We start from the raw sequence: 27,666 nt of genomic DNA, 5'->3' as shown, positions 1-27,666 counted from the left end.
TGTCCCTCCAGTGTCTTCAGTTGCAACTAAAATCCAAATTCCTTATCATAGCCGACAAAGGCCAAGTTTTCTAATATCATCTTCCATACTGTACTTCACATGTATTAACCCCATTTAAAAGGGAACTGTGGTACCGCAGCATCGCACAGCTCTAGAGAACACCATGTCCTTTGTGTTTTTCTGGAGGGCGTTATTTGAATTGTGCAATTGAGCAGACTTGATAGGTAATACTATTATGTCTATTTTACAGAAAAGGAAATAAAATCACTTAATTAAAGACCAAGATACAATGGTTGAGTTTTGTCCTGTTCCCCTTTATTCCCTTGTCTTTTTTTGCCACCTTCAGAAAAGGGCTCTCCTGCAGAAAAGGCTATTATTAGAAGGAAGCTTCATTCATCATTGAGTAGGATTTTATTGAATCCCTGCTATATCAGGCAATATCTCAGCAGGAAACGTGTCACACTTGGATTAAGATAATCCAGTGAGTGTTTAATGAAGGAACCATTTGCAAACATGTGCAGGGTAAGCTATAGGGGGTAATGTCTTGCCTTCCCTTCAGGTTGCATGGGAGGGCGGGGTTACCAGAAACCTGGAGTCCTATCAAGAGGGTCACTTTGATAAAATGGCCTTCAGTGAACATGATGTGACCCTGCAGAGAGAGAACCAGGGAATAAATACTCTGACCTCATTCTTTTCCTTCCCATCTCCGGGGGCTCTCTGCTTTAGCCAAACCCAAATAGAGGCCAAACAGCCAGGGCATTTGTTGATATAAGCCGCCGTTGAATGTTGAAATGGTATCGTATATTCACACCAACAATTATTTTACAATGGGAAAACTAGTGATTTGCAGAGTATAAATTAGCTTTTGGCATATGTATTACATTATGATTGACAGTTTTTTGTTGTCTGTCATCACAAAGCTATACTGTAGAAGAAAAGGTGTTTCTGTTTAGCTCCAATGTTGGTCAGATAAGATACATTGGAGTCCAGCTGTGTATACAGGACAGCAAGGCTTTGCTACGTGAGGTTCAGAAAACTTCAGAACCATTCCATGCAGTCTGTTCACATCTTGAGCTTGGCTTAGTGTTGAACGAACTCATTAAAATTGTAAATATTATCAAATTATAGCCACTGATCATGTGTGTACACGTGTGTATATGTACATATCTTTTTGGTATGCTATGAGAAGAAATAGGCAGCAAAATGACTTTGCTCTCTACTATGCCTTTTAAAGGCATTTTCTGTTATGTAGTTTTATTATAGTCCTGGAAAGCTAATGTTAAGATAAATACTTTTGGAAAAAAACTATTGAACTGATTGATTAGCTCCCATAATAATTATCTTTAATGTTATCAACGTAATATTACTATACTTTGTTTTTAAATGGTTGTTTTGCTAATTGAATCAGACCTTTAAAATGTGAAATGTTACCAAGAACGACCATCAGAAACCGTAAGACTTCTCTCTGCACGCAGGCTTGACCACACCAGTGGACTTGAAGCTGAAGCTGATCCCCATCCTGCAGCACATGCACCATGACGCCATCCTGGCTTCCAGCGCCCGTCAGCTTTTACAGCAGCTGGTTACCTCCTATCCTTCCACCAAAATGGTCATTGTTTCTTTGCACACTTTTACTCTGCTTGCAGCTTCGTCTTTGGTGGATACACCTAAGCAGGTGATTTCAGTTTTCTTTAAACTGCCTTTTCTTCACCTAACTAGCATATTAAGTATATGGTAAATAATAACCCCTAGGTTGTCATAATATTAAGAGTCCTTTTTCTGATAAATTCCTGTGTAAGTTCTTTTCGCTTGTTTTTCCCTTCTCTATATTCACAGTAGTGACTCTTGGGATCCCTGGAGGAGATGAGGTGAAGGTTGGGGTACATGGCAGAGCATGGAGTTGGCAGTAAAGAAAAGCAAGAATTGAGTGTTAAAGGCCAGGTCCTGTGCCGGAACCTTACAAGTTAAATGATAGTGTCATTTTACATGCAAAGAGAAAGGGGCCTAAACATGGGCACATAGATGATGACTGGCTGCGATTTGAAACAAATCTTGTCTCACATCTGAAGTTTCACTAAACTACACAGCATCCCTAATGGTAATTCCAGTGACAGTATTTTTCACAGTGATTTATTTTCTTTATAGATTCAGCTTCTCTTGCAGTATTTGAAGAATGACCCCAGGAAAGCAGTAAAGAGACTTGCTATTCAAGATCTGAAATTACTTGCCAACAAAACACCACACACTTGGAATAGAGAAAACATTCAGGTATGTTGAACTTTGAACATTAATAATTTATATAGAAAAATAATAGCATTGTAATAAATTGCTTTGCTTTACATTTTTATGTCATCTTTGTCATCTTCTAGGTGTTTGAATATGAAAAATGTCTAAGCATTTGTTGAGATTTGTGGTAGAAGTTATTTTATAAGTAGAGTAAATACATAAGACTTGTATCATTTAATGTTTAGGTTGTTTTAATGAATTAAACTCGCTTCTCATTTTCCTATAAGCAGCATTAAGGCTAATTGAAAAGCCCCATTAAATTGTTTATTTTATTCCTGCGTCCTTTAGGCAGTCATTTTAGGGAGAACAATTTTGGTACTGCTATGATTTATTAGGGGGAAGGTGCTGGATGGGTAAGTCAGTAAAGTATATTTCTCCTCTTCACAGACAGCAAAAGACATTCTTTGGTTTTCTTTTGTAAATAAAAAAGCAGGTCTCAGTCTCTAGACTTTTAACATAATATCTTATAGCATTGCTTAGACTAAATTAATATCTTGTATTTACTTTTTCTCAAAATAGACCCCTATTGTTTACCCATTACTAATAACAGATGCATCATTTCCTTAAAAATGCTGCTTGAAGTGAAACGGAAGATTGTTAGAATTCTACTTTTATCTTCATGGATTTTATTATCTCTTGGTATCCCGGTTACAGTGTAACAAAAACCTTTGAATTTCAGGTCATGAAAACTAATCTGCTGTGTTTGTTTGTTTGCAATATTCTAAACGTGTCAAGATACTATGACTTGATAGTCACAAATATCCAAAGAGATGGGGTGGTTGTTAGTATTTGCATTTAGTACATGAGGAAACTAGGGTTCAGAGAGACAATATGCTTCAGAGAGTTTAAAAGGGCTTAATTAAGAATTTAATTAAGAGAGCTTCTGTCCTCTAGTGCTTTTGCTACTAAACAATACTGTCTTTCCAAGAAGGTAATGTGCCCAGGCACTTTAGGGAACTTGTGCGTGGAACCAAATCCAGTAAGAGCATTTCATTGTATTATGCCTTCTCGTTGTGAAATAGGTCACACATACAGAAAAGTACATTAAGTGTCTATTTAATAGTTAAGTAATAATTCTAAGTGAAAACCCATGTAGCCACCACCCAGCTAGAAATAAAACGTTGCGGGATCATAGAACCCTGCCCCTTTTTCTCGCATCGTCTTCCTTCATCAGAACCTTAACAACCACCTAAAGGAAACCACTACTTTGCCTGTTGTGATCGTTTCTTTGCTCCTCATAGTTGTACCATCTATGTGTGTCTCCCCCCAAAATACTGTTTTGTTTTTGCTTCTTTTGCTCGACATTGTACTGCTAGGACTCATCCATATGGTTGCATCTTTTACCCCTTTACTTGCTGTGTAGTAGTCCGTCAGATGGATGGACCACTGTTGATTTGTTCTTGATGGGTCATTTCCAACATGCGGCTCTTACAAACAATGCTGCTGTGAACATTCTTCTGTTTGTCTCCTGGAGCACATGTGCAAGAGTTTCTTCCGCGTGTATACCTAGATGTGAGATTACTGACTTACAGAATATGAGTATCTTTAGCTTTACCAGATGATGTCAACGGTTTTCCCAAGTGACTGAACCAATTTGCATTCCGAACAGCAGTGTCCAAGAGTGCCCCTTGATCTACATCCTTGTCAACAGAGAGAATGGTAGATTTGTACATTTTTACCATTTACAAGTTGGGTTTTAATCTGTAATTACTGAAGAATTTGAATATCTCTTTAATATGTTTATTGACCATTTGAATTTCCTTTTTTGTGCAGTGGCTATTCACTTCAATTGCCTGTTTTTCTGTTGAGTTGTAGTCCTTCTTTGTATATTCTGGATCCTTGCACTGTATTGGTCCTTGGCAATTCTATATAAATTTTAGAAACAGGTGATCAAGCTCCACTTTTTAAAAAAAGTTGAGAATTTAATTGGGATTACATTGAATAGAAAAATCAGTTTGTAAGAAATTGGTATCTTTACAATGTTAAGTCTTCCAATGCGTGAACATGTTATATCTTTACATTTATTTAGGTCTCTTTAAAGTATCTTTTATCTTACTCTTTTTTGTTTGATATTAATATAGCTACTTTAGCCTTCTCCTGGATGTATTTATGTGGTAGATTGCTTGTCTTTTTACTTACAACCTTTATGTGTCTTCATGTTCCAGATAGGTCTTATAAACAGTGTTTAATTGGATTATTTTTAATCCAGCCTGATAGTCTTTGTCATTTTACAATGGAGTGTTTGGTTCATTTACATTTACTATGATACATTATGTATCAGGATTTAAAGCTCATGTTATTTTGTGTTTTCTATGTCTCCCCTGTTCTTTTCCCTTCTTGGACGCATTCTGAGTTGTTTTTAATACCTTACCATTTATTTTTTTTTGAATAGTTGGTAAGGTTTTTGTTTGTTTGTTTTTTTAATTAAAGTTTATTGGGGTGACAATTGTTAGTAAAGTTACATAGAGTTCAGGTGTACAATTCTGTATTACATCATCTATAAATCCCATTGTGTGTTCATCACCCAAAGACAGTTCTCCTTCCATCACCATATATTTGTTCCCCTCTACCCTCATCTACTACCCCCTTCTCCCCTTACTCTCTGGTAACCACTAAGCTGTTGTCTGTGTCTATGAGTTCTTGTTTCTCATTTGTTTGTCTTGTTTGTTAGTTTTTTTTGGTTCATATACCACATATCACTGAAATCATATGGTTCTCTACTTTTTCTGTCTGATTTATTTCACTTAGCATTATAATCTCAAGATTTATCCAAGTTGTCACAAATGGTCCTATTTCATCTTTTCTTACCGCCGAATAGTATTCCATTGTGTATATATACCACAACTTCTTTATCCGTTCATCTATTGAAGGACATTTTGGTTGTTTCCATGTCTTGGCCACTGTAAATACAGCTGCAGTGAACATTGGCCCACATGCGTCTTTATGTATAATGTTTTCAGATTTTTTGGGTAGATACCCAGGAGAGGGATTGCTGGGTCATACAGTAATTCTGTTCGTAATTTTTTGAGGAATCTCCACACTGCTGGGAAGTTTATAGTCTTTTCATATTCTTTTAGATCTTATCCTAGAAGTTACAACATGCATAGGTATTTTTATCAAAATCTAAAATTAATTTCCGCTACAGAGACCTTAACATACTTTAACTCCATTTGCATCTGTCTAAACTTTTATGTATTGTTGTCATGTATCTTAATTCTATCTTTTCTTGTCACACAATTCGTTATTGTTTTATAAGTTTACTGTTCATTTGGACCTTCCACTGTCTCTGCTCTTCTTGCATCTCAGGTTTCCTCTCTGGGATACTTTTCCTTCTGCCTTTGCAAAATCTTTTTTTTTTCCAGATTTTATTGGGGAAGGGGAACAGGACTTTTTTATTGGGGAACAGTATGTACTTCCAGGACTTTTTTTTTTTTCCCCAAGTCAAGTTGTTGTCCTTTCAATCTTAGTTGTGGAGGGCGCAGCTCAGCTTCAGGTCCAGTTGCCGTTGTTAGTTGCAGGGGGCGGAGCCCAGCATTCCTTGTGGAGCTTGAGGAGTTGAACCGGCAACCTTGTGGTTGAGAGCTCACTGGCCCATGTGGGAATCGAACCGGCAGCCTTTGGAGTTAGGAGCATGGTGCTCTAACTGCCTGAGCCACCGGGCCGGCCCAAGATATATATAATTTTTTAAAGAGTAGCTCTAACAACTATATTAAAGGTAGGATTGTCCTACAGTTTTCCTTTTTGTGTGCTTCGACAGATTGTAGGGTTATGTAGGCATTATGCTGTCTTACTAAAATGAATTGTGATTTTTCTCATTCTGTGCCCAGAAATGGTTAAAAGCTATGACATAGAAATTTTCTATCTCCAGAAGGTATAGCTTAAAAAGTGCCAAAAATCCATCTGAACCTAGAGCTTTTTCCAGAGATAGTGTTTTGAGAACATTTCCAATTACTTACGTGGTTAAATGCTCTATCAAAAGTTGCTTACTTAATTAAGTAAACATTGGTTAGTTTTAATTGAAAATATGTACTTTTTAATATTTGTCTCACCCACAAAGAATGTTTTCCCACTATGCCTGAAACCTAAGTATATTGGTTTTTATTAAATGGATGTGATCGATAATCATTTTTTTAAAACCTAGATATATTTTTGAAAATAATTGAAATAGAGCAGGGGAAAGTGGTTCTAATAATTTAACCTTTACAAGGTAATAGTTTATTGATTTCAAATTTGAATTTTACTCTCAATTACCAAGACTAATTATTATTCTTTTAAACCTTCTTCCCTCCCTCATTTCTTTCTTCCTTTTTTCCTTCCTTCTTTCAGCCAATCTTGTCACTGCTGATTGATTTTTAGTTTTGGTATTTAAAATACAAATTGTGTCCATTCTATTGCTACTATTACTGGTGTGTTGGTAGGTATTATAATTTCCACATGGAATCAGATACTACAGGTTAAATGAAATGCTTTCATTCTGAGTGTTTTAAAAAACTGAAGGAAGGAAGGAAGTGCCCAAGTACGGTGTATTATTACTAAGCCTAGTCAAAAGCAGAATTAATTTCTTGGGAACGAAAATATTGTTTCATCTGTTTATATTTTTCTTTGAACTTTTTTTTATACCTTGCTAGGGTAAATATCCATTTTAGCTGGTGTTAATCTGTATTAATAGTTTACACTGTTCTGATGTTATAGTGTTATTGGAAGAGGATATTTGATTTATGCAACTTCTCTGTTACAAAGCAAAAGACTGTTTGTTCTAGATAGTCTCAAAGACATAATTTTATTTTTGGCATTCTCTCTCCTGAGAGTTTTGATTTGTACTTGCTATTAGGAGGGATGGCAAATTAAGCCTGAGACTTAGCCTTTTTTTAATAATTTTTTTTTTGCCTTTTTTTTTGTTGTTGTTGCAGCTAGTACAATGGAGACAGAAAATTTAGATGTGTTATGTCTTTGACAAAGTACTTTTAAACATAGCATTTTTCTTTACTTTAAAGATTATAAACTTTGTGCTATACTTTTCTGGAGCACATCCCTGGTGGCCATTCTCATTCTAGAGTAGAGAAGAAGCCCCTGTTTAGGAACTGACCCAGAAAACAGCAATTCAGGACAGAGAGAGCCTCATTTGAACATAGGGAGAGAAATTCAGACCAAATAGTGAGGAAGACAGTGGTGGTGAGTGAGAAAGCGGGCTCCATTTGAAGAGTTAGATTTTTCCTTTTTGTCAATACAAAAACTAATCCTGGTAAGAACAATTTTGTAATAGGCATGTCCTAGAAACAGAAACATGAACCAGATTTCATTGTTGAAATACGATGTACGATCTCTGGGGAACTTTGTGATATGCTCTGTTAAGCTTACCAATTTGAATTAATGAAACTTTCAATCAGTACGCATTTACTAGAGCATTTTTGGTACCCAGTATTATGCTAGAGGACAGAAATTAGATGATAATGTTTTAAATAATTTTATCGTAAGATTTTCTAAACATTTTGTTCAGTTTTTGAAATGGTAACATTCTTGTTCTTTAAGATTACTGATGTCATTGTTATCTTATATAAAATGCCTCACTTGCCTTCTTGATTATCCCAAAAGGTCAAATGTCTGTTATACACAGAGCACTCTATAAGACATAATTGTATGTAAATTATATAAATATAGGCCCTCGTCTTTAACCTCTGGGGCTCTTTAGTTGAAGAGGATACCTACCTAACCACAAGCTAATTAACAGTACAAGGCAGGACAGTTTAGGCAATAAAAAGTGGATAAAAGGAAATGGTCTAAGTATTTGAATAAATAATAGAAACTAAGTATTACCTAATAACAGTCACTTTTTAAAACATACTTTCTTTTGAACTTCAAAAACAGTATCTACAGGGGATGCCAAAAAAATGTATGCAAGTGGACACTTTGATCAATGTTGCTCAAGCAGTAGTTCGCCGTAATCAGAAGTGTCTGGATGCTGATGGTAACCACTTTGAGCACCTCTTGGTAATTGTAGAAGTCAAACGTGACTTGTGTTCATCTTCTGTTACCGGTATATATTAAGTATTACAGTTTTAATAGTTTTTTCCTTTCTTAAATTGCGTATACATTTTTTGGCACCCTCTGTATGTCTGCTTTTATTTCTTTGTCCCCTGCTTTTTCTTTTTATTAAATTTATTGGCGTTCATTGATTATTAAAATTACATGGGTTTCAAGTGTACATCTCTATAATACATCATCTATATATTGCGTTGTGTGTTCACCACCCGGAGTTAGTTCTTCTTCCATCACAACACTTGCTTTTAGATCTGTTTCCCTGTCACTTTGCTTAAGCACTTAATGCTAATCCAGAGGCTTTTTCTGCCTTTATCATCTATCTGTTCTCTGCAATATTGACCCTGTCAACCTACCCCTTCTTATGCTTTCTTTGGCACTTAACTATCTTTACTCATTCTTTCCACTTTCTAAACTGTACCTTCTCTGTGTTCTTCACTCCCTGTTTTCCTCAGAGCTGAGTCTTTGATCCTAGGTGCTTTCTTCCATTTATTCTCTGCCGTTCTGGTAGCTTCCCATTCTGGTTGCACTCCCCAACAGTCTAGTCCTTGTACTTGAGCTTCTGAATTGCTCTCCAGCATAGCAATTCGTAGGGGTTGCAAAGTGCTTTGACTCTCAGTAGCTATTTAATCTTACAGACAATAGATGTCAACCCCCCACTTATATTTTAAATTTTAATTCATTTCTCTTAATGCCAATACATTGATGTATCAAAATTCAAAAGCCACAAAAGGATATATAGTAAAATATTTCTCACTTACTGTTTGTTTACCATTCACTCAGCTCCTTTGCCCAGTGGCAATCAATGTATGATTTCTTGCATATTTTTCCAGAGATGTTTTATATGAAAACAACAGTTCTGTATAAATCTTTACCCCCATTTTATAGACAAAGAAGTTGAGACTCAAAGATTTCAGTAATTGGTTCAGATCCCAGCCATGGTAAGTGGCAGAGCCAGAATTCTAATGCTAGTCTTCCAATTAAAAATCTGCTACATCTCAGATTCCCAATGCCTGGTAGACATTTCTTCTTAGACTTAATATCTTCCTATTTTCTGTCCTTCCTCTGAAATTAGCAAATCCCCATCTCAATCTTTGTAAATGGAATCAACATTCTCTGGTCACTGGTTTGAAATTTTGTAATAATCATGGAATCCTTCTTGTTCATTCCCTCACGTGTAATCTCTTTCAAAATGTCGCTCATATTCATCCTCTGTCACATTCAGGCCATCATCACCACCTGCCTGCATTACTGCCATAAGCTACAGGCCCTAACTCTCAACTCTGTTAACTTGTTCTATTTTTTACCATTTGCCAGAATAAAATTCCTTAACACTTCAGGTGACATTATTCCTCTCCAGCGACTTTCTTTTTTCTTTTCTCATCAAGTTTAAATCTCTGCCTATCTTTCGAGACCCTCTTTAATCTAGCCTAATCTTTCCTGTTCAGTGTTTCTCTCTCATCCTTCATTCCTTTTGGATGTATCTCCTCTTAGGCCACAAATAAATTCTCCGTATTCTGGCCTAACTGCCACAGTTCTTGTTGGCATCACCCAGACTGTGTTTCCTTCTATCACCGGATACCCACTCTATTTTTCAGGTCCATTTCCATTCCTTCCATGATAATTTTTGCTGCCGCTTCCATTTTTGTTATTTACTACGTTTTACTTTCACTTGAAAAAGTACACCTGCATATGATGAAAAATTTACAGAATTCAGAGATATACAATAGGTGAAAACTTCTTCCCTCAGGTCTTCTCTGCAGGAGTGATCACTGTTATTAGTTTCTTATGTGTCCTTCCTGAATTTTTCATCCATATGCAAGCATGTGTGTGTCCCATCTTTACAAAGAAAAATACACTATGTGCATGTTCTGAACTTTTATCTCTTAACACTGCATCTTGGGGGAACTTCTCATATACGTGGGTAGTTCTATTGCATTCTTTTACCAGCTGTGTGGTACTCCCTTTAAATTCCCAATCCCCAGGTGATGGGACATTAGTTTCCAATAGTTTCATTGTTACTGTTTATGTTGTGACATTGATTAGTTTTGTTTTGTTTTTTTTAAATCACCTTCGTGAACATAAATTTCCAAAAGAGAAATTTTGTGGTCTAATGATTCGTGTATTTAAATTTTTGAGATTTAATGCCAGTTACAATGAAATCTACACCATTTTACCCTTAATCAACAGTGTGTGAGAGTGCCTGCCTTGTTTCCCCAGTTTTAAGTGCTATGTATCATTAAACTTTAATCTTGGCCAAACTGACTGGTGAAAAGCAACTCTTAAGTTAAAGTTTTCAAATTATGAGTGAGATTGTTTGCCTATTTATTACTAAGAATTTTTTATATAATAAGGTCATTGGGCCTTCATTAATCTTACATGATATAAATATTTTTTCAGTTTTATTTATCTTTTTGCTTTTTTTCCCATGTTAAGTTTTTGTACTTTTTATAGTTTTTTGTTGTTGTTTTTCTTGGAGGGGGCCACAAAAAAGAAACAAGGATCTAGTTTTATTCACCGAGGTGACTGGGCAATTCTCCTTGAAATGTTAATTAAATAGTCCCTTTGATTTGAAATGTCTTTATTATATATTAAATTCTAGTGTGTATTTGAATCTATTTATGGGACCAGTTCTCTTTCATTGATTTCTGCGTTTGGGAGTTGGAAAAAACTTTTTACTTTTTAAATTTTTATGGGTTCATTACATATTTTAATATTTAGCAGGGTTGTTTTTGGCCCTCATTATACTTTGTCACAATTTTTCTGGATATTTTCTGATTTTTATTTTTCTATATGACCTTTGGAAACATTACCCTCCTCTCTCCAGATTTTGTCAATGTTTTTATTTGGGTCCTATTACATTTATTGTTTAACCTTTCTGAAATTGTATTTTCTTATTTTCTCCCTAGTCTTTAAGTTTTGCTCATTTTCTGAATTTTTGTGGGAGAACGGAAATTAGTTTAATTGAACAGGGCAGTTTTGACCATTTATATTATATGCATTCGTGTCAGAGTCCTATGAGTAAATATATAGGATGAGGCAAGAATGAGAAGCACTGTACCATGAGCATATATTCATAGCTCACTGCATCAAAAGAAAAACTAGCATCTTGTTTTTGATAATACTTCAGACCACCTTAGTAGTAGAGGAAATGACATGAAATGGGAGGAGATTAGAGCCTCACATACTTACGAACTAGAGAGAATGTCACACTCTGTAATGTTTTTAAAAAATACACATATATGAATTACTATTCATATCTCTCAGGTAAGCAAAAAATACAGTAGAAGTTCTGCTTGTGCGGACTAAATAGTACGTAATTCATAGTGGTCTTAATCAGAAGTCATTCTTGATGACTACTTCACAGTAGTTTTTATTTTTTAGAACAGGTGTAGATTTACAGAAAAATTGAAAAGCTAGAGGATTCCTGCACACACCACACCCAGTTCCCCCTGTGACTGATATTTTACATTAGTATGGTACTTTTGTTACAATTGATGAACCAGTTTCGATACATTATTGTTATTAACTGAGGTTCATACTTTTTTCACGTTTCTTTAGTTTTTACCTAGTGTCCTTTTTCTGTTCCAGGATCCTATCTGGGATACTGCATTATATTTAGCAACGTGTCTCCTTATGTTCCTCTTGACCTAAGATTTTTTATCACGGAAAAAAGACAATACAGAAGTTTTCTAAAAGCTAGAAAATTTTAAATGAGTAGATGTCCTGAAGTCTATTGATGTTTTAATGTTTGCGTTCCTTCTCTGCATTTTAGGCGCTCTGTGAGTGTGCCCTCCAGACCCCCTATGACAGCTTAAAGCTAGGGATGCTGTCTGTGCTTTCCACACTCTCAGGGACCATCGCCATCAAACATTACTTCAGCATAGCTTCAGGTAAGAGGAAAGGAGGTGGCCGTGCTAATCCTTTTATTCGTGTGGATGTTTCAGGTTGTTTATAAAGCTTTAGAAGCTGGAACGGTTTCAGTCTCATACTCTGTTAGATGCTAGTGATTTATTTGAAAATTATTTCTTAGCTAACCTATGGTAATAAAATCTTGCATCCTTGATCTCAACTCAGGGATATTGTTTTTTGAGATTTGCCCTTTCTTGAATTATATGTGGGTAAAACAATATTTTTGAGGATGCTTAAAATAGCTGGTTTGCTTTTGTACGTCTGTGACTCAAAGTGCCCTTTGAATTTAAGTACATTTCAAAGGCCAAGTGATGGTGAATTTTAAAAGCAAATGTCGTGTGCTACCTTTTAAGTGTATGTGATCACTCTGGAAAATGATTAAAATAAAACTACCCCCATTCAGTAATACTTTCCTGGTTGCCTGCCTAAGATGATTTAAGTCCAAAATGTCTTTATTAATGCCCAGTGAGAGCTTGCTTACCTAAATAGGCCAAGGCTGAAGTTTTTTGTTGTTTTGTTTTAATGCAACTTTTGTGGAGTCTCTATTCCTTTTGTAGTCAGTTAATTTGAATTGAATTAATTAAAGAACTGTAATATACATTGGTCCTTTTTATGGTTTTACAGCAGATGAACTTACTGGGTAAAGGGAATTCCTTGACGTAGAAGTCTTGATAGGAAGCTGAAAAGACCTCATCTTCTATTGTAAGCCTCCCTACCACCTGAGGTGCACACATGTGGCCTGAACTTGCCTAATCACTTTGATACCGCAGGTTGAATTGGGAGCCAGTAACAACAAGCAGTGTGATGTGGGAGAATCTATTCTGGTGGTACAGCAGTGACCACAGCATCATCCAGTTTCTAGGGCGCCCCCTAGCGTTGGTTGTTGGCTGTGTCTTGTACCTTTGGCAGCAGTGCAAATTACGACATCAGGATGTCAGTAACATTGGCAGTAATGTCTTCACTGGGCTAATTCCATGCATGGTTTGGGCTGTGATCTTGGTTGGTTGGTTTCTAGCCTTACCTTTTCTTTGAGCTTAGTTTTCCAGCCTTTCTAGTAATCCTGTGAGATACGCTGTATCAGTTATTGATTGCTACATAATAAATCACCTCAAAACTTAGTGGCTTAAAACCATGACCATTTTATTTGCTCTGATTCTGCAAACCAGCAATTTTGACTGGCCTCAGCTGGGCTTTGATTTCTTCTATAAAAGTAGGGTATTGAATCAGATGATGCCCAAATCCTTTCCAGCTCTAAAATCATGGATTTCAGTGTAAACCTTTTGAGATATAACTATATGCCAGCAATTGAGGTAGGAAAAGCAAACCTAAAATTTTTGTTTCTCTCTTCATTCCTTTCTTGAAGGTAAGGTTTTATCTGCCAAGAAGCCTTTAATGAACTCCATTTGAACTCCTAAGATACAATCTGTAGTTGTTTTGGCTTGTGCACTGTTGCTTAGTCAGTTTTTATTAATATTTTCATGAGAATGTCTTATATTGATTTTAGATCCTAATCATTACAAAACTATTAGCACATACCTATTCTAAGTACCTTGACAGGAGAAAGAGAAATGGTAATGTATGTTGATGATGGATGATGTAGAGGTAAAAAAATTTGTGAACGTTTATTCATGGAGGTTTTCTCGTGAAAAGGAGAAAAATGAGCCTATAAGCTGCCATGCTTTTGAATTATAAGGTCGGACAGTTAGGTTCATGAACTCATCCTAGAAAAAGCGCTACATACCTCATTGCTGAATATCACTATGGTCACCTTCCAAGTACTCCCCTTGGGAAGCTATGCACTGACGCCAGTGCCTAGTCCACCCTTCAAAGTAATTTGGAACTCTTTTTCTGGAATGACCATCAGAGCTGTTGTCCTGTTACCCTTGATGTCCTGAATGTCATCAAAATGTCTTCCTTTCAATATTTCCTTTATCTTTGGGTAAAAAAAGAATTCATTGGGAACCAGATCAGGTGAGTAGGGAGGGTGTTCCAATACAGTTATTTGTTTGCTGGCCAAAAATTCCCTCACTGACAGTGCCGTGGGAGCTGGTGCATTGTTGTGATACAAGAGCCATGAATTGGTGAAAAGTTCAGGCCGTCTAACTTCTTCACGCAACCTTTTCAGCACTTCCAAATAGTAAACTTGGTTAACTGTCCAGTTGGTACAAATTCATAATGAATAATCCCTCTGGTATCAAAGAAGTTTAACAGCATTGTTGCAACAAGTTTGCGAACTTAATTGGCAGGCCTTGTATATAAATGGGTTATAACCTGTACTACTTTTCTCTGCTTGTTTAGGAAATGTGGGTTGTTCCCCCAGATCCTCTGATTTAGTCAAATTAGCCCAGGAGTGCTGTTACCATAATAACCGGGGCATTGCAGCTCATGGAGTCAGAGTCCTAACTAATATAACCGTCTCTTGTCAAGAAAAAGGTAAGTTTGATCAGGACTGACACTGAATATAAACTTTTGGATTAGAGTTTAGAGCTTGGGCTGATTTCTGTGTGGGTTTGGTTTTTTTAATCCCTTTTAGCCAGTGTGCTTTGATATACTTGTTGCCTCCTTATGAAGGGTTCTTAGAGCAAGTTTTCTCAAGAGTACTTCATCCTGTGAAAAAAACTTTAAAAATGTGAGGCCCTTGAGATTGGGATTGTGGAATTGAAAGATTTTATGGAGTATTGCACGTTTCCTCCCACTGTTTACCTTGGCATATATGGTGCTGTGGACGGGGGCTGCTTCTGACTCTACCCTTGGGATAAGGCAACTGTGTTCACCTGTACAAAAACCTAGAAAATTTAGGAAGAAGTATCTTAAGTTATCAACAGGCTTAAGTAACAAATAGTTTCACCTAGGGGCAAGTGAATTAACAGCAATGTGAACTTAATTTTCATAAAATTTTCCTCTAGATATTTAGAGCATTAAATTGATTTACATAATTAAGAAGGGTGTGCCTAGAAAATAATGCATGTACCATTTTATTGTATTCCTAACATCTTTTGACCTAACGGCTTGGAGAAGTTCAGGCTGGTGTTCAAAAGCAGGAAATGCATTTTGGATGTTCCATCTGTTTCAGTGCCTATTTTGATCTTTATTAAGGATCATAAGCTTAGCAGTCTCTCTTATTCCCACTAGCCTTCAGCACTGCTCGTTCTTGGTACCTATTTTTTTCTAGCACCTGACCTTCACTAGCCTTCACACTGTTTGCCAAGCACTTATTCTAAGTCAGGAGGAATTTATTTAAATTGTATGTTGATTCTTATTTGAGTAATTAAACCTGTTTTATTTTGAGAATAGTAATGATATTTTCTATCATTTAACATAAAAAATTGCTATATGTTCTCAAAGCTGACCTATGTTAACCTAAATATGGTTATCTAATGTATTCAGAACTTTCTAGAATCTCTTGAATAATTTTAGTCCTGAGGTAGTGAAAAGATGCTGAAATACTGCTATTACATGAGACATCTAAGGGATTTGTTCTTTATGGTTCGATTTAAAAGATTAATATGATTATGTGGGTCCTCATTACTTCTTAAAAGTGGTGCAGCTTTCATGAGAAACTGAAAATTGTAGCATCCAAGGTGAAAATGGACCTTCATAATTTATTCTGATTAGAAAGATTATACATACTACATGGTTTGCTGTTCCTAGAATTTTCCTCAGCTAAGCTGGTGACAGAATTTGGTTATGCTTTATTTCAACCTTCGTGGTTTTAGCTCTTGATTTAATGTGTATAGTTTTATAATCTTTAATAAAGTGATGAAAATACAGAAGTCTAAAGATTTGAATAGTAATGCCAGAGGTACTTTTTCAGGAAGGTTAGCTTTACTTATTGAAGTGTTTCCTGTATTTTAGATTCCTTAATGGTTTCTTCTTGTGCGTGTGTGTGTGTGTGTGTGTGTGTTTAATATTCTCTACCTGACCACTATAAAACTTAATGTCTTTTTCTCTAGACCTTTTGGCGCTGGAACAAGATGCTGTTTTTGGCCTGGAATCCCTTCTGGTCCTTTGTAGTCAAGATGACAGTCCAGGTGCTCAAGCCACTTTAAAGGTGAAAATACCAATTCTTTTAATATAAAGCCTGTTTTCATCGTGTAAACTAGGAATTGGCAGTCTCTCTGTAAAGGGCCAGATACTAAATATTTTAAGTTTTCTATGTTATACACTCTTTTTCCCAACTACTCAGTTTGCCTTTGGAGGACAAAAGAGTTATGGACGATATGTAAAAAGGGCGGGGGGACTGTGTTCCACTAAAACTTTATTTACAAAATCAGACAGGATTTGGCCCAAGGGCAATAGTTTATCAACTCCTGGCTTAAACAAACATTTGCCCTTGGTCTTCACTTTGAAAACTAGCATTTTGACCATTGGTATTCCAAAAGATAGACAAAATAAAAATCTGAGGTTTGGCCTATTTTGCCATCAGTTGACAGTATTTATTAAGTTTTAATTGGTACATATAATGGTCCTAGACAATATAAAACAAAGTTAAATAGGCAGAGCTTCTGCACTCTTAAAAGTTTCAGGTAGCACTAATAAGATCACAAAAAACTGATGAAATAACTGCAGCCAAACTCTGTATAGGTGTGCATTAATTTTCCAAGTATAGAAGCCCTAGTTTTTAAGCCAAGTAAAGAATTGTAAAAAGTTTCACGTTTACTTAATTATAGAAATTCTTAAGAGATATTTAAGATTTTTTAAATGTGAGATGAGACTGTTCTTATTGGAGTGAAGCATCAAATATAATTTGTGATGGCACAAAATTAATAATTATGAATAGCAGGGTTAATAGAAGTAAAAGGCTATTAGATAGACATTGCAGAATGTAAGAACTATAGCTTGTCTAAGGTATGGCTTGGGGAATATAGCATGTTCAGAAAAGGTCTGGTATTATCATAGTGATAAACAAAGATATTAGCACCACTAAATAAAAGCGGCTAATGAGAGGTGGTGAAGGAAGTAAGCAACGTGTGTTCAGTAAGTGCTTGAACCCCAGAATCCCTTTGGAACCACAATACATGTATTTAAAATAAAAAAATTTCAAAAAGAAAGAAAGGAAACCAAATTATTTTCCCTCCAATTGTGGGTGTCAATAAAACACTGGACTCCACAGTGGGCTATACATAGGTGATCAACAAAGGTCCCCATGTTAGAGTTCCCACGTCGCATATAAGGGCCTATGATACCAAGCAGAAATGCAGTAAGATCTCTGGTAGTACAAATGAAGGTACAATTCTAATAAGAACACAGAGTTGGGAGTGATTAGTTTCAAGTTGAAGGATATTAGGAAAGACATGAACAAGGAGATGTCATATGTAAGTTGAGCCCTGAAAAGATGGGGTAGCATTTCAGTTTTGAGGAAAGATCATTTGAACATAAGGGACCTTGTTATAGAGAGCTTGAAAGCAAAAATGTACCTGTTCTGTTGGATGAATGGTGAGTAGCCCACTGTGGCTGGGTGACAAATCTGAGGTTGGAAAAGTAGTTTGCAGCCTGATTATGGAGGATCTCAAATACCGTGTTAAGGAACATTGGCTCGATTCTATAGGCAGTGATTGAGGAGATACTAAAATGTTAAAGTCATGGATATGTTCTAGCCTTTGTTGTAATGTTTATTGTTACTTAATTGTGTCTGTTACGTGCCAAACTTTGTTCAAGGCTTGTATATAGATTTTTTTTTTCAAACTTTACAATAAGTGAAATTTTTTTTCACTTTGCAATGTAGTTAAATTTATCCTCCTCTTATACTCATGAGGAAATTAAGACTCAGAGAGAGAAAATAACTTATTCAAAGATACTTAGCTAATAAAGGGCAAGCTGATCGTCAGCTCTGGGTCTGTCAGACTCTAAAGCTCATTATATTTTCTTAATACCACACTGAAAGCTACATGGTTTTAGAGAGGGATGAGTTAATGGACTCATCTTTTCAAGAGATTGGAATTAGGTAGGGATTTATGTTGTGGTAGAGAATGGAAAGGAGCTTAAAGTGGTGGGTTTTACAGACTTGACAAAAGTTTCTTTGAAAAAAGAAAAAAATGACTAGGTTTAGTGATCAGTTGCTGTGTAACATGAGAGGACTTCTGGGCGTCTAGTTTTGGTGGCTGGGATATTAGTGATGCCATTAACTGGCCTGAATGGAAGTTCTAAAGCCAATTGGTTTTTTTAGTTTCAGTTGAGAAATAAGAGGAAATTAGAAACCTCTTCCCCATTTCACCGTGCTTAAGAGTTACCGAGGGCGCCTTTCTTAAACTGCAAACTCTCCATAACCCAAATATATGTGCACACCGTTAATCCATTACATTTGGGATGGTGGGGCCCAGGAATCTATATTTTTATTAGCATCCTGGGAGATGACAGCATAGGTAAGTTTACAAACCTCATTTTAGAAGCAATTCTTAAAAAGTAATGCAAGTATGGTAATAGTGACATTCAGTTGGACGTATATTTTGCCACTTTGGCATTATTCCTTATGATTTTCACCTCATCTTTTATTTATTTTTTTATAGTCTTAGCTTGAAATGAGTGATTAATGTGCAGTCCTGACTTGCTATTTAGTTTGAAACATGGCACACTTTGCAGATGCTCATACGGGATTCGTTGTGTCATGTGTTTATTATGCAGAAAAATGTTATGCCTTACAAAAAACCTTTTCCTTGATTATTCCCAAAAACGTACACAAAGTTCTTCTGTTTAAAGCTTCACTTATTCCCTTCACAGTGTAACTGGTCCATGTTCTTGTCAATGTGCAGATTGCTCTGAATTGTATGGTGAAGCTGGCCAAGGGCAGGCCCCATCTCAGCCAATCAGTGGTCGAGACCTTGCTGACCCAGCTGCACAGTGCCCTGGACGCTGCCCGCATCCTCATGTGCCATTGCCTGGCTGCCATTGCCATGCAGCTGCCGGTGCTGGGCGATGGGATGCTGGGGGACCTCATGGGGCTCTACAAGGTGATCGGACGATCAGCCACCGACAAGCAGCAGGAACTGCTGGTAAAGAGCTGTGGATGAATGGGATTAGGTCTAGTGAGAATTACAGTACTTTAAGAATTTAACGTTACTGTTGCACTTAAAAAGCAAAACAAGTAACAGGTGAAAGGAATTAAGACCAAGGGTGTCCTGAAGTAAAAAAATACAATTGGAACCATGAGCTTTTTATTTTACTATTTCCACTTTTGATTTAGAAAGCCCTATTTAGTTCAGATCTAAAACTTCTTTATTCCTCAGCCCTAAGCTGACCAACACCAGTCAGGTTAGCTTAGTGTAGCCAAGGCCTTCAATCTGATGTTTTTGTTTCATTATGAAGAACAAAATGAAAGTGGACTTTCTTCCTTTTTATACAAAACAGGTAACTAATGAACTAAACCTGTTGTGTACTTCCAGAAATATAAGTTGAAGGCCTAGCGGTAATAGTGACCATAAATTAACCCAGATTCTGCTTTCCAATCCAGGACCTCTTTAGTTGTTTAGGATCTAATTTAGGTTTTGTTATAGTCCTGGGGTTGAGAAAGGTGCATACTTAGAAAGAAGCAAGTCATGGGAGCATTATAATAATGTTTATTTGAAAGTTCTCCAAGGCTGAGAGTAGGCTACCTTCTAAAGAGGCATAAATTAGATGTAAGCCTTAAGTTGGCCACTCCATATTATTTCTGGTCATCTGAATTTAGGGCTTGGGAAAAAGCTTAATAAAATTACTTACTCAAGCCTATTTTATATTTAATCCTCCAGGGGGCATTGTGTAAAAGATAGCTCCGTCTCATCATTTGCTATCAGAAAAGGGGTTACCTGGTACCCAAGTGGCAGTGGTCATGGGACTGATATCACGTAGTTATCACATGTATGGACCTTTGTATATATTAGCTTTGGGACACCAAGAAGCCGCTATCCAAGTTTATTTTTTATCGAAGCAGCATTTTCAACTAACGTTCTTTGTCCCTTTTTTTTTGTTAATACCATTTTAAGGCGATTTTAATATTCAAAAAGTATAAAGAATAATACAATGAAAACTCTCGCATCCATCACCTGGCTTAAGAAAAAAATACTTCCAGTACGCTTGAATAGTAGTACCTCCCTGTATACCTCCCTTCTCCCAGAGATAACCACTGTCCTGAATTTGGTGTTTATCATTCCCATGTATGTAATACATTTACTACCTTAGTGTATATCCAGCGTAATATGCAGTATGTTTTGCATATTTTTAACTTTATATAAATGCTATCATACTACATGTAATTTTTTCTCATTTTGCCTACTTTTGACTATTTTGTGTGAATCATCTATACTGATAAGTGTATCTCTAGTTTATCCATTTCACTGCTACATAGTATTTCATTGTGTGGTTTTATCATAATTTATCCATATTTATGAACATCATTTCTAATTATTTGCTATTATAAACAATGCTCTGAGCAGTGGAATAAATTGCTTAATTACTTCAAAGTGAAAAATTAAATGTCAAAGGAAAACAAATTTTGTTCTTTTTTGATGGGCCCTCCTTAAGTAGTTTTTCTCCCTTTTGAGTAAAGTTATGATGTTGACTAGAATTACATGATTCTTTTGATTGTCTTCTTGCTCAATGTTAGGTGAGTTTGGCCACTGTGATTTTTGTCGCCAGTCAGAAAGCACTATCTGCTGAAGTAAAGACAATAATTAAGCAGCAGCTTGAAAGTGTCTCCAATGGATGGACTGTATACCGCATTGCCAGGCAGGCATCTAGAATGGTATGTGTGGTCCTTCTGTGTGAACTGGGGTTGGTGAAAATGACAGGTTACAACCCTTAGGTTGTGTGGTTGTTACTCCTAGTCAAAACTGAACATAAAGGTGGAAGTACTCCTTAATCGCAGGATTGAATGATGATGAAAGAAAGGACCTAATTTTTAACTTTTCTCATATAAGTATGTTGTTATGGGCAAGTCGCACAGGAATTCCAGAAATCTGAGCTCTTTCTGGCTATATAGGTTGTTAGCACCACTTTCATTTTGCCCTGTACTCATAACCATAGCCGCCTCCCACCTATCATTTCTGTCTTCCTTCAGCAATACACCATCTTTATTCCTTTTCTCTCTCTAACCTTATCATTCTTATGTGGAAACGGGAAAGTTTATTATTCTGTTCCCTTCTCAGCCATATGGACAGCCTAACAATTTTCATTAATTTTGTTTGAGAGGAAATACAGAGCTTATGTAGTATAGAAATCCTTCAGGGAGCAAAACTGGGAAACCATCATTCTGGGTGATTAAAGTACATGTTCTCTTTTAACTGTTTCTCAAATGGGAGGAAGACCACTGTTGACAGGACAATTCTTTATTATACCCAGCTGTCCCAAGCATCCAAACACTGCAAGACATTGAGCATCCCTGTCCCCAGGTGTTAAAGGGCAGTCGCAGTCCCCCCAACAACTCCCCTCCCCCCCCAGTTATTTCCAGAAGCAGGCATAGCACTCCTGCTAATAGTAGCTTAATGGAACGTCCTGGCATACCCCCCACTCCACTAAACAGCTCATACACAATAACAATAAGTATTTATACTTGCTGTATTTTGAACTAAAACTCTAGACTCAATTTTATAATTAATTCCATTCCTTTTCTCTTTGGAACTGTTTTAGTAAAGAACTGCAGGCATTAGGTTATATAAAAGCAACTCAGCCTATTTTTTCTGAGGAAATACTTAGACTGAGTCTCAAAGAATTATATAATATGAGGAATGATGGTTAAAGCTTATCCAAGATTTGGGTTTGTCTTTCAGATGCTACGTCAACTAATTCAAGTGTAAGAACCTCATCATGCACCATCCTTTTTTTTTAGGGTAATCATGACATGGCCAGAGAGCTTTATCAGAGTTTGCTGACTCAGGTTGCGTCAGAACATTTCTACTTCTGGCTGAATAGTTTGAAGGAGTTCTCACATGCAGAGCAGTGTCTCACCGAGTTGCAAGAGGAGAATTATAGTTCAGCACTTTCTTGCATTGCTGAGTGTTTAAAATTCTACCACAAAGGAATTGCATCCTTAACAGTAAGTCCTCTTAATTCTCTTTTGGTGATGGTGACTTGTGTGAGAATGGTCTCCCTTCTCTTTTTATTAGCCTATTTTACCTAGCGTGAAAAATCTACTCGTATATATTTGGCAATATTAAAGTCATAAATAGGACATCCCTAACCCCTCCCCCACTTTTTCAACATTCATAGATTGATGAAAGTTTATCATTTTGTTTTTGTCGAGTACCAGGAACCATATAGGAGAGGATTGCTGAATCCGTGCAGAAAGGATAAATGGAGATAGGAACCTCCCTTTCCTGAATCCTTTTAGTAAGATCCCAGCCTGAGTCACTACACCATCAAACATAAATCCCCCACCCATCTCATACCTGGTAGCTACTTACTAAGAAACTAGAGTTTCTTGCTTTGTGCCTAAAGAAGAAATTATCGGGGATGCTAGTGTCCTAGTTGTTACCCCTCCGTGATAGCCTCCTATTCCAAATTAACAGCCAACTACACTTGCCATTTTCTCTGCCAAGAAAGTATGTTCCCTTAAAATCAGTTGTATTCCTAAGTAAAAACTTATTCCCTAAAATGAGCATTTTTTATATGAATGCAAGAATTTTTTCCCCTTAAGAGTAGAGTTTATGTAATCAATAGTAAGCATTTTTATTGTCACACAACTTTTAAAATTGTACGTATTTAGATGGTACCATAAAACTTTTGGTATCTGTTTATACACATTTATTACATAATCTAAAATATTTTTAATGGTGGGCCATCCCAAAAGAAGTGCTTTAAAGTAGAACAAAAAATAAATAGATGTCACAAAAGAGACAGGATATTCAGACTATGGTGAGTACATATCTTTTAAATTATGATTTTTTTTGGCTAGGATTGATTGCTGTTTTAAAATGGATATAGGAATGGCTCCTCTCCATTTTAAAGAGTAGCTTTGACTACTATGATTCTTTCCTCTTCATTGTTCTCGGGAAAGATTGTTGTTGCTTGTATCAGGCTAATAAATGACTCCTAAAATCAAGTTATAGTTATTGGTTCTGATCAGTAGAATCATTTCATTTTCTACTTTATGTAGAGCAGAAAATTGTCATTGTTCAGTATAGTACATGCTAAACAGTGAAACAAACAGGCTCTGTGAGGCAGACAGAATTAATATTATGAAAAACCCTGTTGAATACTTAATGGTCTTCTAATGATTTGTGTGGTATGTGTATTTAATGAGGCTTGGCAGTAATTAAGGACTGAATTCTGACAGAGGCCCTCCTCTTAGTCTCCACTCTGATTTTCCACATTGTGACCTAAGGCAGGTGATTGGGCCTCAAACCATCTTTGGAAATGGAATTCTTTTATTTAACAGACTATAATGTAAGCGCTTGCTATGTGCCAGACAGTGATTGTGGATAAAAAAAAAATTAGAAAATGATTATCCATTTCAGAATACACTAGGGAGGAAGGCAGCGTAATCCTTATGGTCATTTGGAACTTCCAGCATTTCTGATTGTACTATCAGGGTGTTTTTTTTAAGATTTTAGTTTTAATCTGTTCATTTGGCACTTGCCAAATTTGATGATAGCTTTCTGTCTTTTTAACTGAGAGGATATGAGCATGAAACTGCCCTTTTAGTCCCTGGCACATGAATGCTCTAACCTGAGATTGTACAGCTCTGAGGAGGATGCTTTTTACCTGCTTCAATCACACTAATCAGGAGTTCAAAATTCTGTGCTTCTGGGGTCCATGTAGCAACGTTGGGTGTCTAATTTCCCAGCACAGTGATTAATTATAGTCATCTTGCTTCTTAAGAATAAAAATTGTAAAAAGTGTTTGTATTCGTTTCCTGTGCTTTGTAACAAATTACCACAAATTTAGAGTCCATGAGTCAGAAGTTCAGGCATGGCTTAGCTGGGTCCTCTGCTCATGTTGTCACAAGGCTGCAATCAAAGTGTCAGCCAGGGCCAGTCTTGTGAGACTCAAGGAGGCCCATGGTCCTCTTCGAAACTCATGTGGTTGTTGGTAGAATTCATTTCCTCACAGCTGTAGATCTTGTAGAAGCTTCAAGGCCAGCAGGAGACTCTCTCACCTTCAAGACCCTCTTTGAATGGGCTCACTAGGAGAAATCCACCCAAAGTAATCTCCCTTTTGATTAATATGAAGTCACTTCATTGGGAACCTAAATTACATCCTCAAAATCTATCACCGTTGCCATGCTCCATTAGTTACAAGCAAGTTACAGGTTCTGCCCACACTTAGGGAGGGGATTACACAAGATGTGGATGCCAGGGGTTGTGAATCTGCCTACAATGGTGATTTTTAATTTATTTTTTATTTTTGTTTTTATTAAATACTGACCAGGTATAATATCTTGTGTAATCCCCTCCCTAAGTGTGGGCAGAACCTGTAACTTGCTTGTAACTAATTACGTAGGGTATATTTAAAAATACAACCAATATCCAAGTACACCGAGCACACAGTTTAGGAAATAGCACATTGCCATTGCCTTTAAACTTCATTCGGGTACTGCACCATCTCACCTTTGTTTGTCTTAAATATATCTTTTTTTTCCCCCAGGCTGCCAGTACACCACTGAATCCTCTGAGTTTTCAGTGTGAATTTGTAAAACTCAGGATTGATCTTCTACAAGCCTTCTCTCAGCTTATCTGTACCTGTAATAGCCTAAAGACAAGCCCCCCACCTGCAATCGCCACAACAATTGCCATGACCTTAGGGAATGACCTTCAGAGGTGTGGTCGCATCTCCAATCAGGCATGTCCTCACTTTATTTTCAATGCAGTTTTTATGTACACCTAAAGAGGTTTTTGAGGTTAGTTGTGAGATGAACAGTTCTGAAATTTAAAAGTCAGTGGTTTGACTCAGACGTTAAATATCAAATGCTTATTAACTCATCTGTCTTGCCAAAAATAGACTGGCTGATGTCTTATTGGAATGACAAAGTGATTGAAGCTGTCTCACAAGATGCTACATGTTTATACCAAGGGTGCCGAAAAAATATATACACATTTTAAGCGATGTTATCTGTGCTCAAGCAGTAGTTTGCTGTAATCAGAAGTGTCTGTGGGGCGGCCGATGGCTCAGTTGGTTAGAACGTGAGCTCTTAACAAGGTTGGCGGTTCAATTCCCACATGGGATGGTGGGCTGCACCCCCTGCATATAAAGATTGAAAACAGTGACTGGACTTGGAGCTGAGCTGCGCCCTCCACATCTAGATTAAAGGACAATGACTTGGAGCTGATTGGCCCTGGAGAAATACACTGTTCCCCAATACTCCCAAAAAAATTAAAAGAAGAAGTGTCTGAACGCTGATGGCAACCACTTTGAGCACCTCTTGTAATTGCAGAATTCAAACGTGACCTGTATTCTTTTGTTATCCATTTATATTGAGTATTACAATTAATACAGGTTTTTTTTCTTAAAATGTATATACATTTTTTTGGCACCCTCTGTATAAAGAGAAAGGACATTTTAAAGAAACTTTGGGATGTTTATAACTATAGTAATTATTTTAGTGGAACTTGAAGCTAAAAAATACAACATTTTTTAAGTTTCTGTACATATATGTTACCATAATCTTTGTAGTTTTATTTGCCTTCTGTTAATTTTATTTAACAAGGTTTATAAAAATTAATGGAATGAAAAAGAAGTGAAGTGTTTTTTGGATTTTTTTAAGTTATTTGATTTACATGCAATAATGATAGCATGTTTGTTTATCATAATTAATATTTTTCCTTCTTTACAGATGAAACAGTCCATGGAAGAATTCCGAAGCCTTGCTTCCCGCTATGGGGATCTTTATCAAGCATCTTTTGATGCTGATTCGGCAACTTTGAGGAATGTCGAACTGTATCCTAAACTTGCCCTGATATTTCTTGCTCTTTCAAAGTATTCTTTTAAACGTAAATACTTCAGATATGCTTAGCTACAAAAATATATGTCAGATAATATTTCCTTCTCTTTTTAATATTCTTTTAAATGTAAATACTTCAGACATGCTTAACTAAAAAATATATATATCAGATAAGCCTATAGATGTATAATTAATAATTTCTCCTTTGAAATTTACATGAGGAGTATAATTTTACTTTTTAACTTCAACCAGGCTTTTTTTTTTAAATGGTGACTCATGGTGGTCTTTATCCACCTCTAAGAAGAACACCCAAAACCTAAATCCCACCACTGGTGTTGCATACTTTGTGCACACTTGAGCTACAACAGACAACACAAAACTTTTTCCCACCAGAGAACCGTTTTCTGTCTTGCCTCACCTTTCTTCACAGCTAACAACCTTACGGTGGTTCCCATCACCTTTATTAGTGATCTGTTCAGTAGTTTTGGTCATCACTTGTTCCCTCAGCCCTCTTCATATTTTCCTAAGTTCTCCATATTTTCTTATTAGCAGCCTGAAAGGAAGGAAGACAGTAATTGTTTTCACTTTGTGGGACCTGTAAATCAGTAGTTCTTGGCATTTTGATGTGCTGATTGAAAACCTAAGGAATGCTATGGACCCTTCCCCTTAAAAAAGGTGTTATGTACATATCCCTCCAAATCTGCATACAGTTTCAGACGGGTTAACAGACCCATTGAGCCCCAGCCTAGGATCCACTCTGCAGACTGTTGTTAGCTTTTACCAGTGAAACTCCTATGTCTAAGATTAAAACCAGTTTCTCTGATTGAATCATAGCCTGTTGCTTGGGTCCCCCTTCCCACATTAGGGCCTCTGGAGTACCCCTCCTGGGACGAATTTGAGAATCACTATTTCAGAAAACATAAAGCCCTTAAAAGGAAAAAATAGAGCCCCACACTATTTGAGTCAATAACGTGTGGTTACCTTCACTAAAAATATGATTCTCACCTTGACTTACTAAATATTCAGGTAATACAAAGTCTGTAGTGCATTTGTCAGTGCATTATTTTCAGGTGTAACCTTAACATTAATCCAGACAGCAGCAGAGCTGTTTGCTGATATCTCATGCAATAGAAGCTCTGATTTTGGATCCAGAATCCGCCAGGTATTTCTAATAATAGTTTGCCTTAAAGAACACTTTCCCATATGTTATCTTACCTAATCGTCACAACTGTTTTGGAAGAGGTGTTACAGAAAAGGAGACAGAGAGAAAGCTTCTCCCGCATCTGACTAAGTGAGGCCTCAGTGCTAGTGACACAACCTGGGTTTTTTTGACTTCATTGCTTGCTTACCTCTTGCCTCTTGTTTTCCCAATATTGACCTGGAATAACTGAGAAGAAATTCTTTGAATTTGAACATTTTCTGGTATATTACAACTAAACTTGGGTATGAAAAATTGAGTTACTATAACTAAGCTTGAACTTGAAATTTTTATTCTTTGGTTCCCCAAACAAAAAGGTTTCCTGCTTTTGCTTTATTAAATTCTTCTCCCCTCCCCCATTAACTGATTATTCAAAATATTTTTA

General features: G+C 36.6%; 1 protein-coding gene across 2 annotated transcripts in view; it reads left to right on the top strand.

Annotated features, from left to right (window-relative positions):
- Nucleotides 1-27,666, top strand: part of INTS7 (integrator complex subunit 7) — a 54,737-nt gene that overhangs the window by 13,277 nt on the left and 13,794 nt on the right. For both annotated transcript variants that reach the window (XM_081024815.1, XM_081024816.1), the window contains exons 6-16: nucleotides 1,476-1,675; nucleotides 2,146-2,268; nucleotides 12,098-12,215; nucleotides 14,533-14,667; nucleotides 16,188-16,285; nucleotides 18,984-19,223; nucleotides 20,813-20,950; nucleotides 22,034-22,240; nucleotides 24,790-24,984; nucleotides 25,976-26,079; nucleotides 27,177-27,245. In XM_081024815.1, coding sequence (XP_080880941.1) covers nucleotides 1,476-1,675; nucleotides 2,146-2,268; nucleotides 12,098-12,215; nucleotides 14,533-14,667; nucleotides 16,188-16,285; nucleotides 18,984-19,223; nucleotides 20,813-20,950; nucleotides 22,034-22,240; nucleotides 24,790-24,984; nucleotides 25,976-26,079; nucleotides 27,177-27,245 — 1,627 coding nt within the window. The remainder of the gene's footprint in view (nucleotides 1-1,475; nucleotides 1,676-2,145; nucleotides 2,269-12,097; nucleotides 12,216-14,532; nucleotides 14,668-16,187; nucleotides 16,286-18,983; nucleotides 19,224-20,812; nucleotides 20,951-22,033; nucleotides 22,241-24,789; nucleotides 24,985-25,975; nucleotides 26,080-27,176; nucleotides 27,246-27,666) is intronic.

This window comes from Rhinolophus hipposideros (assembly GCF_964194185.1).
Source record: "Rhinolophus hipposideros genome assembly, chromosome: 19".
In the NCBI taxonomy this organism is placed as follows: Eukaryota; Metazoa; Chordata; class Mammalia; order Chiroptera; family Rhinolophidae; genus Rhinolophus; species Rhinolophus hipposideros.
This window is presented reverse-complemented; position numbering and strand designations above follow the sequence as displayed.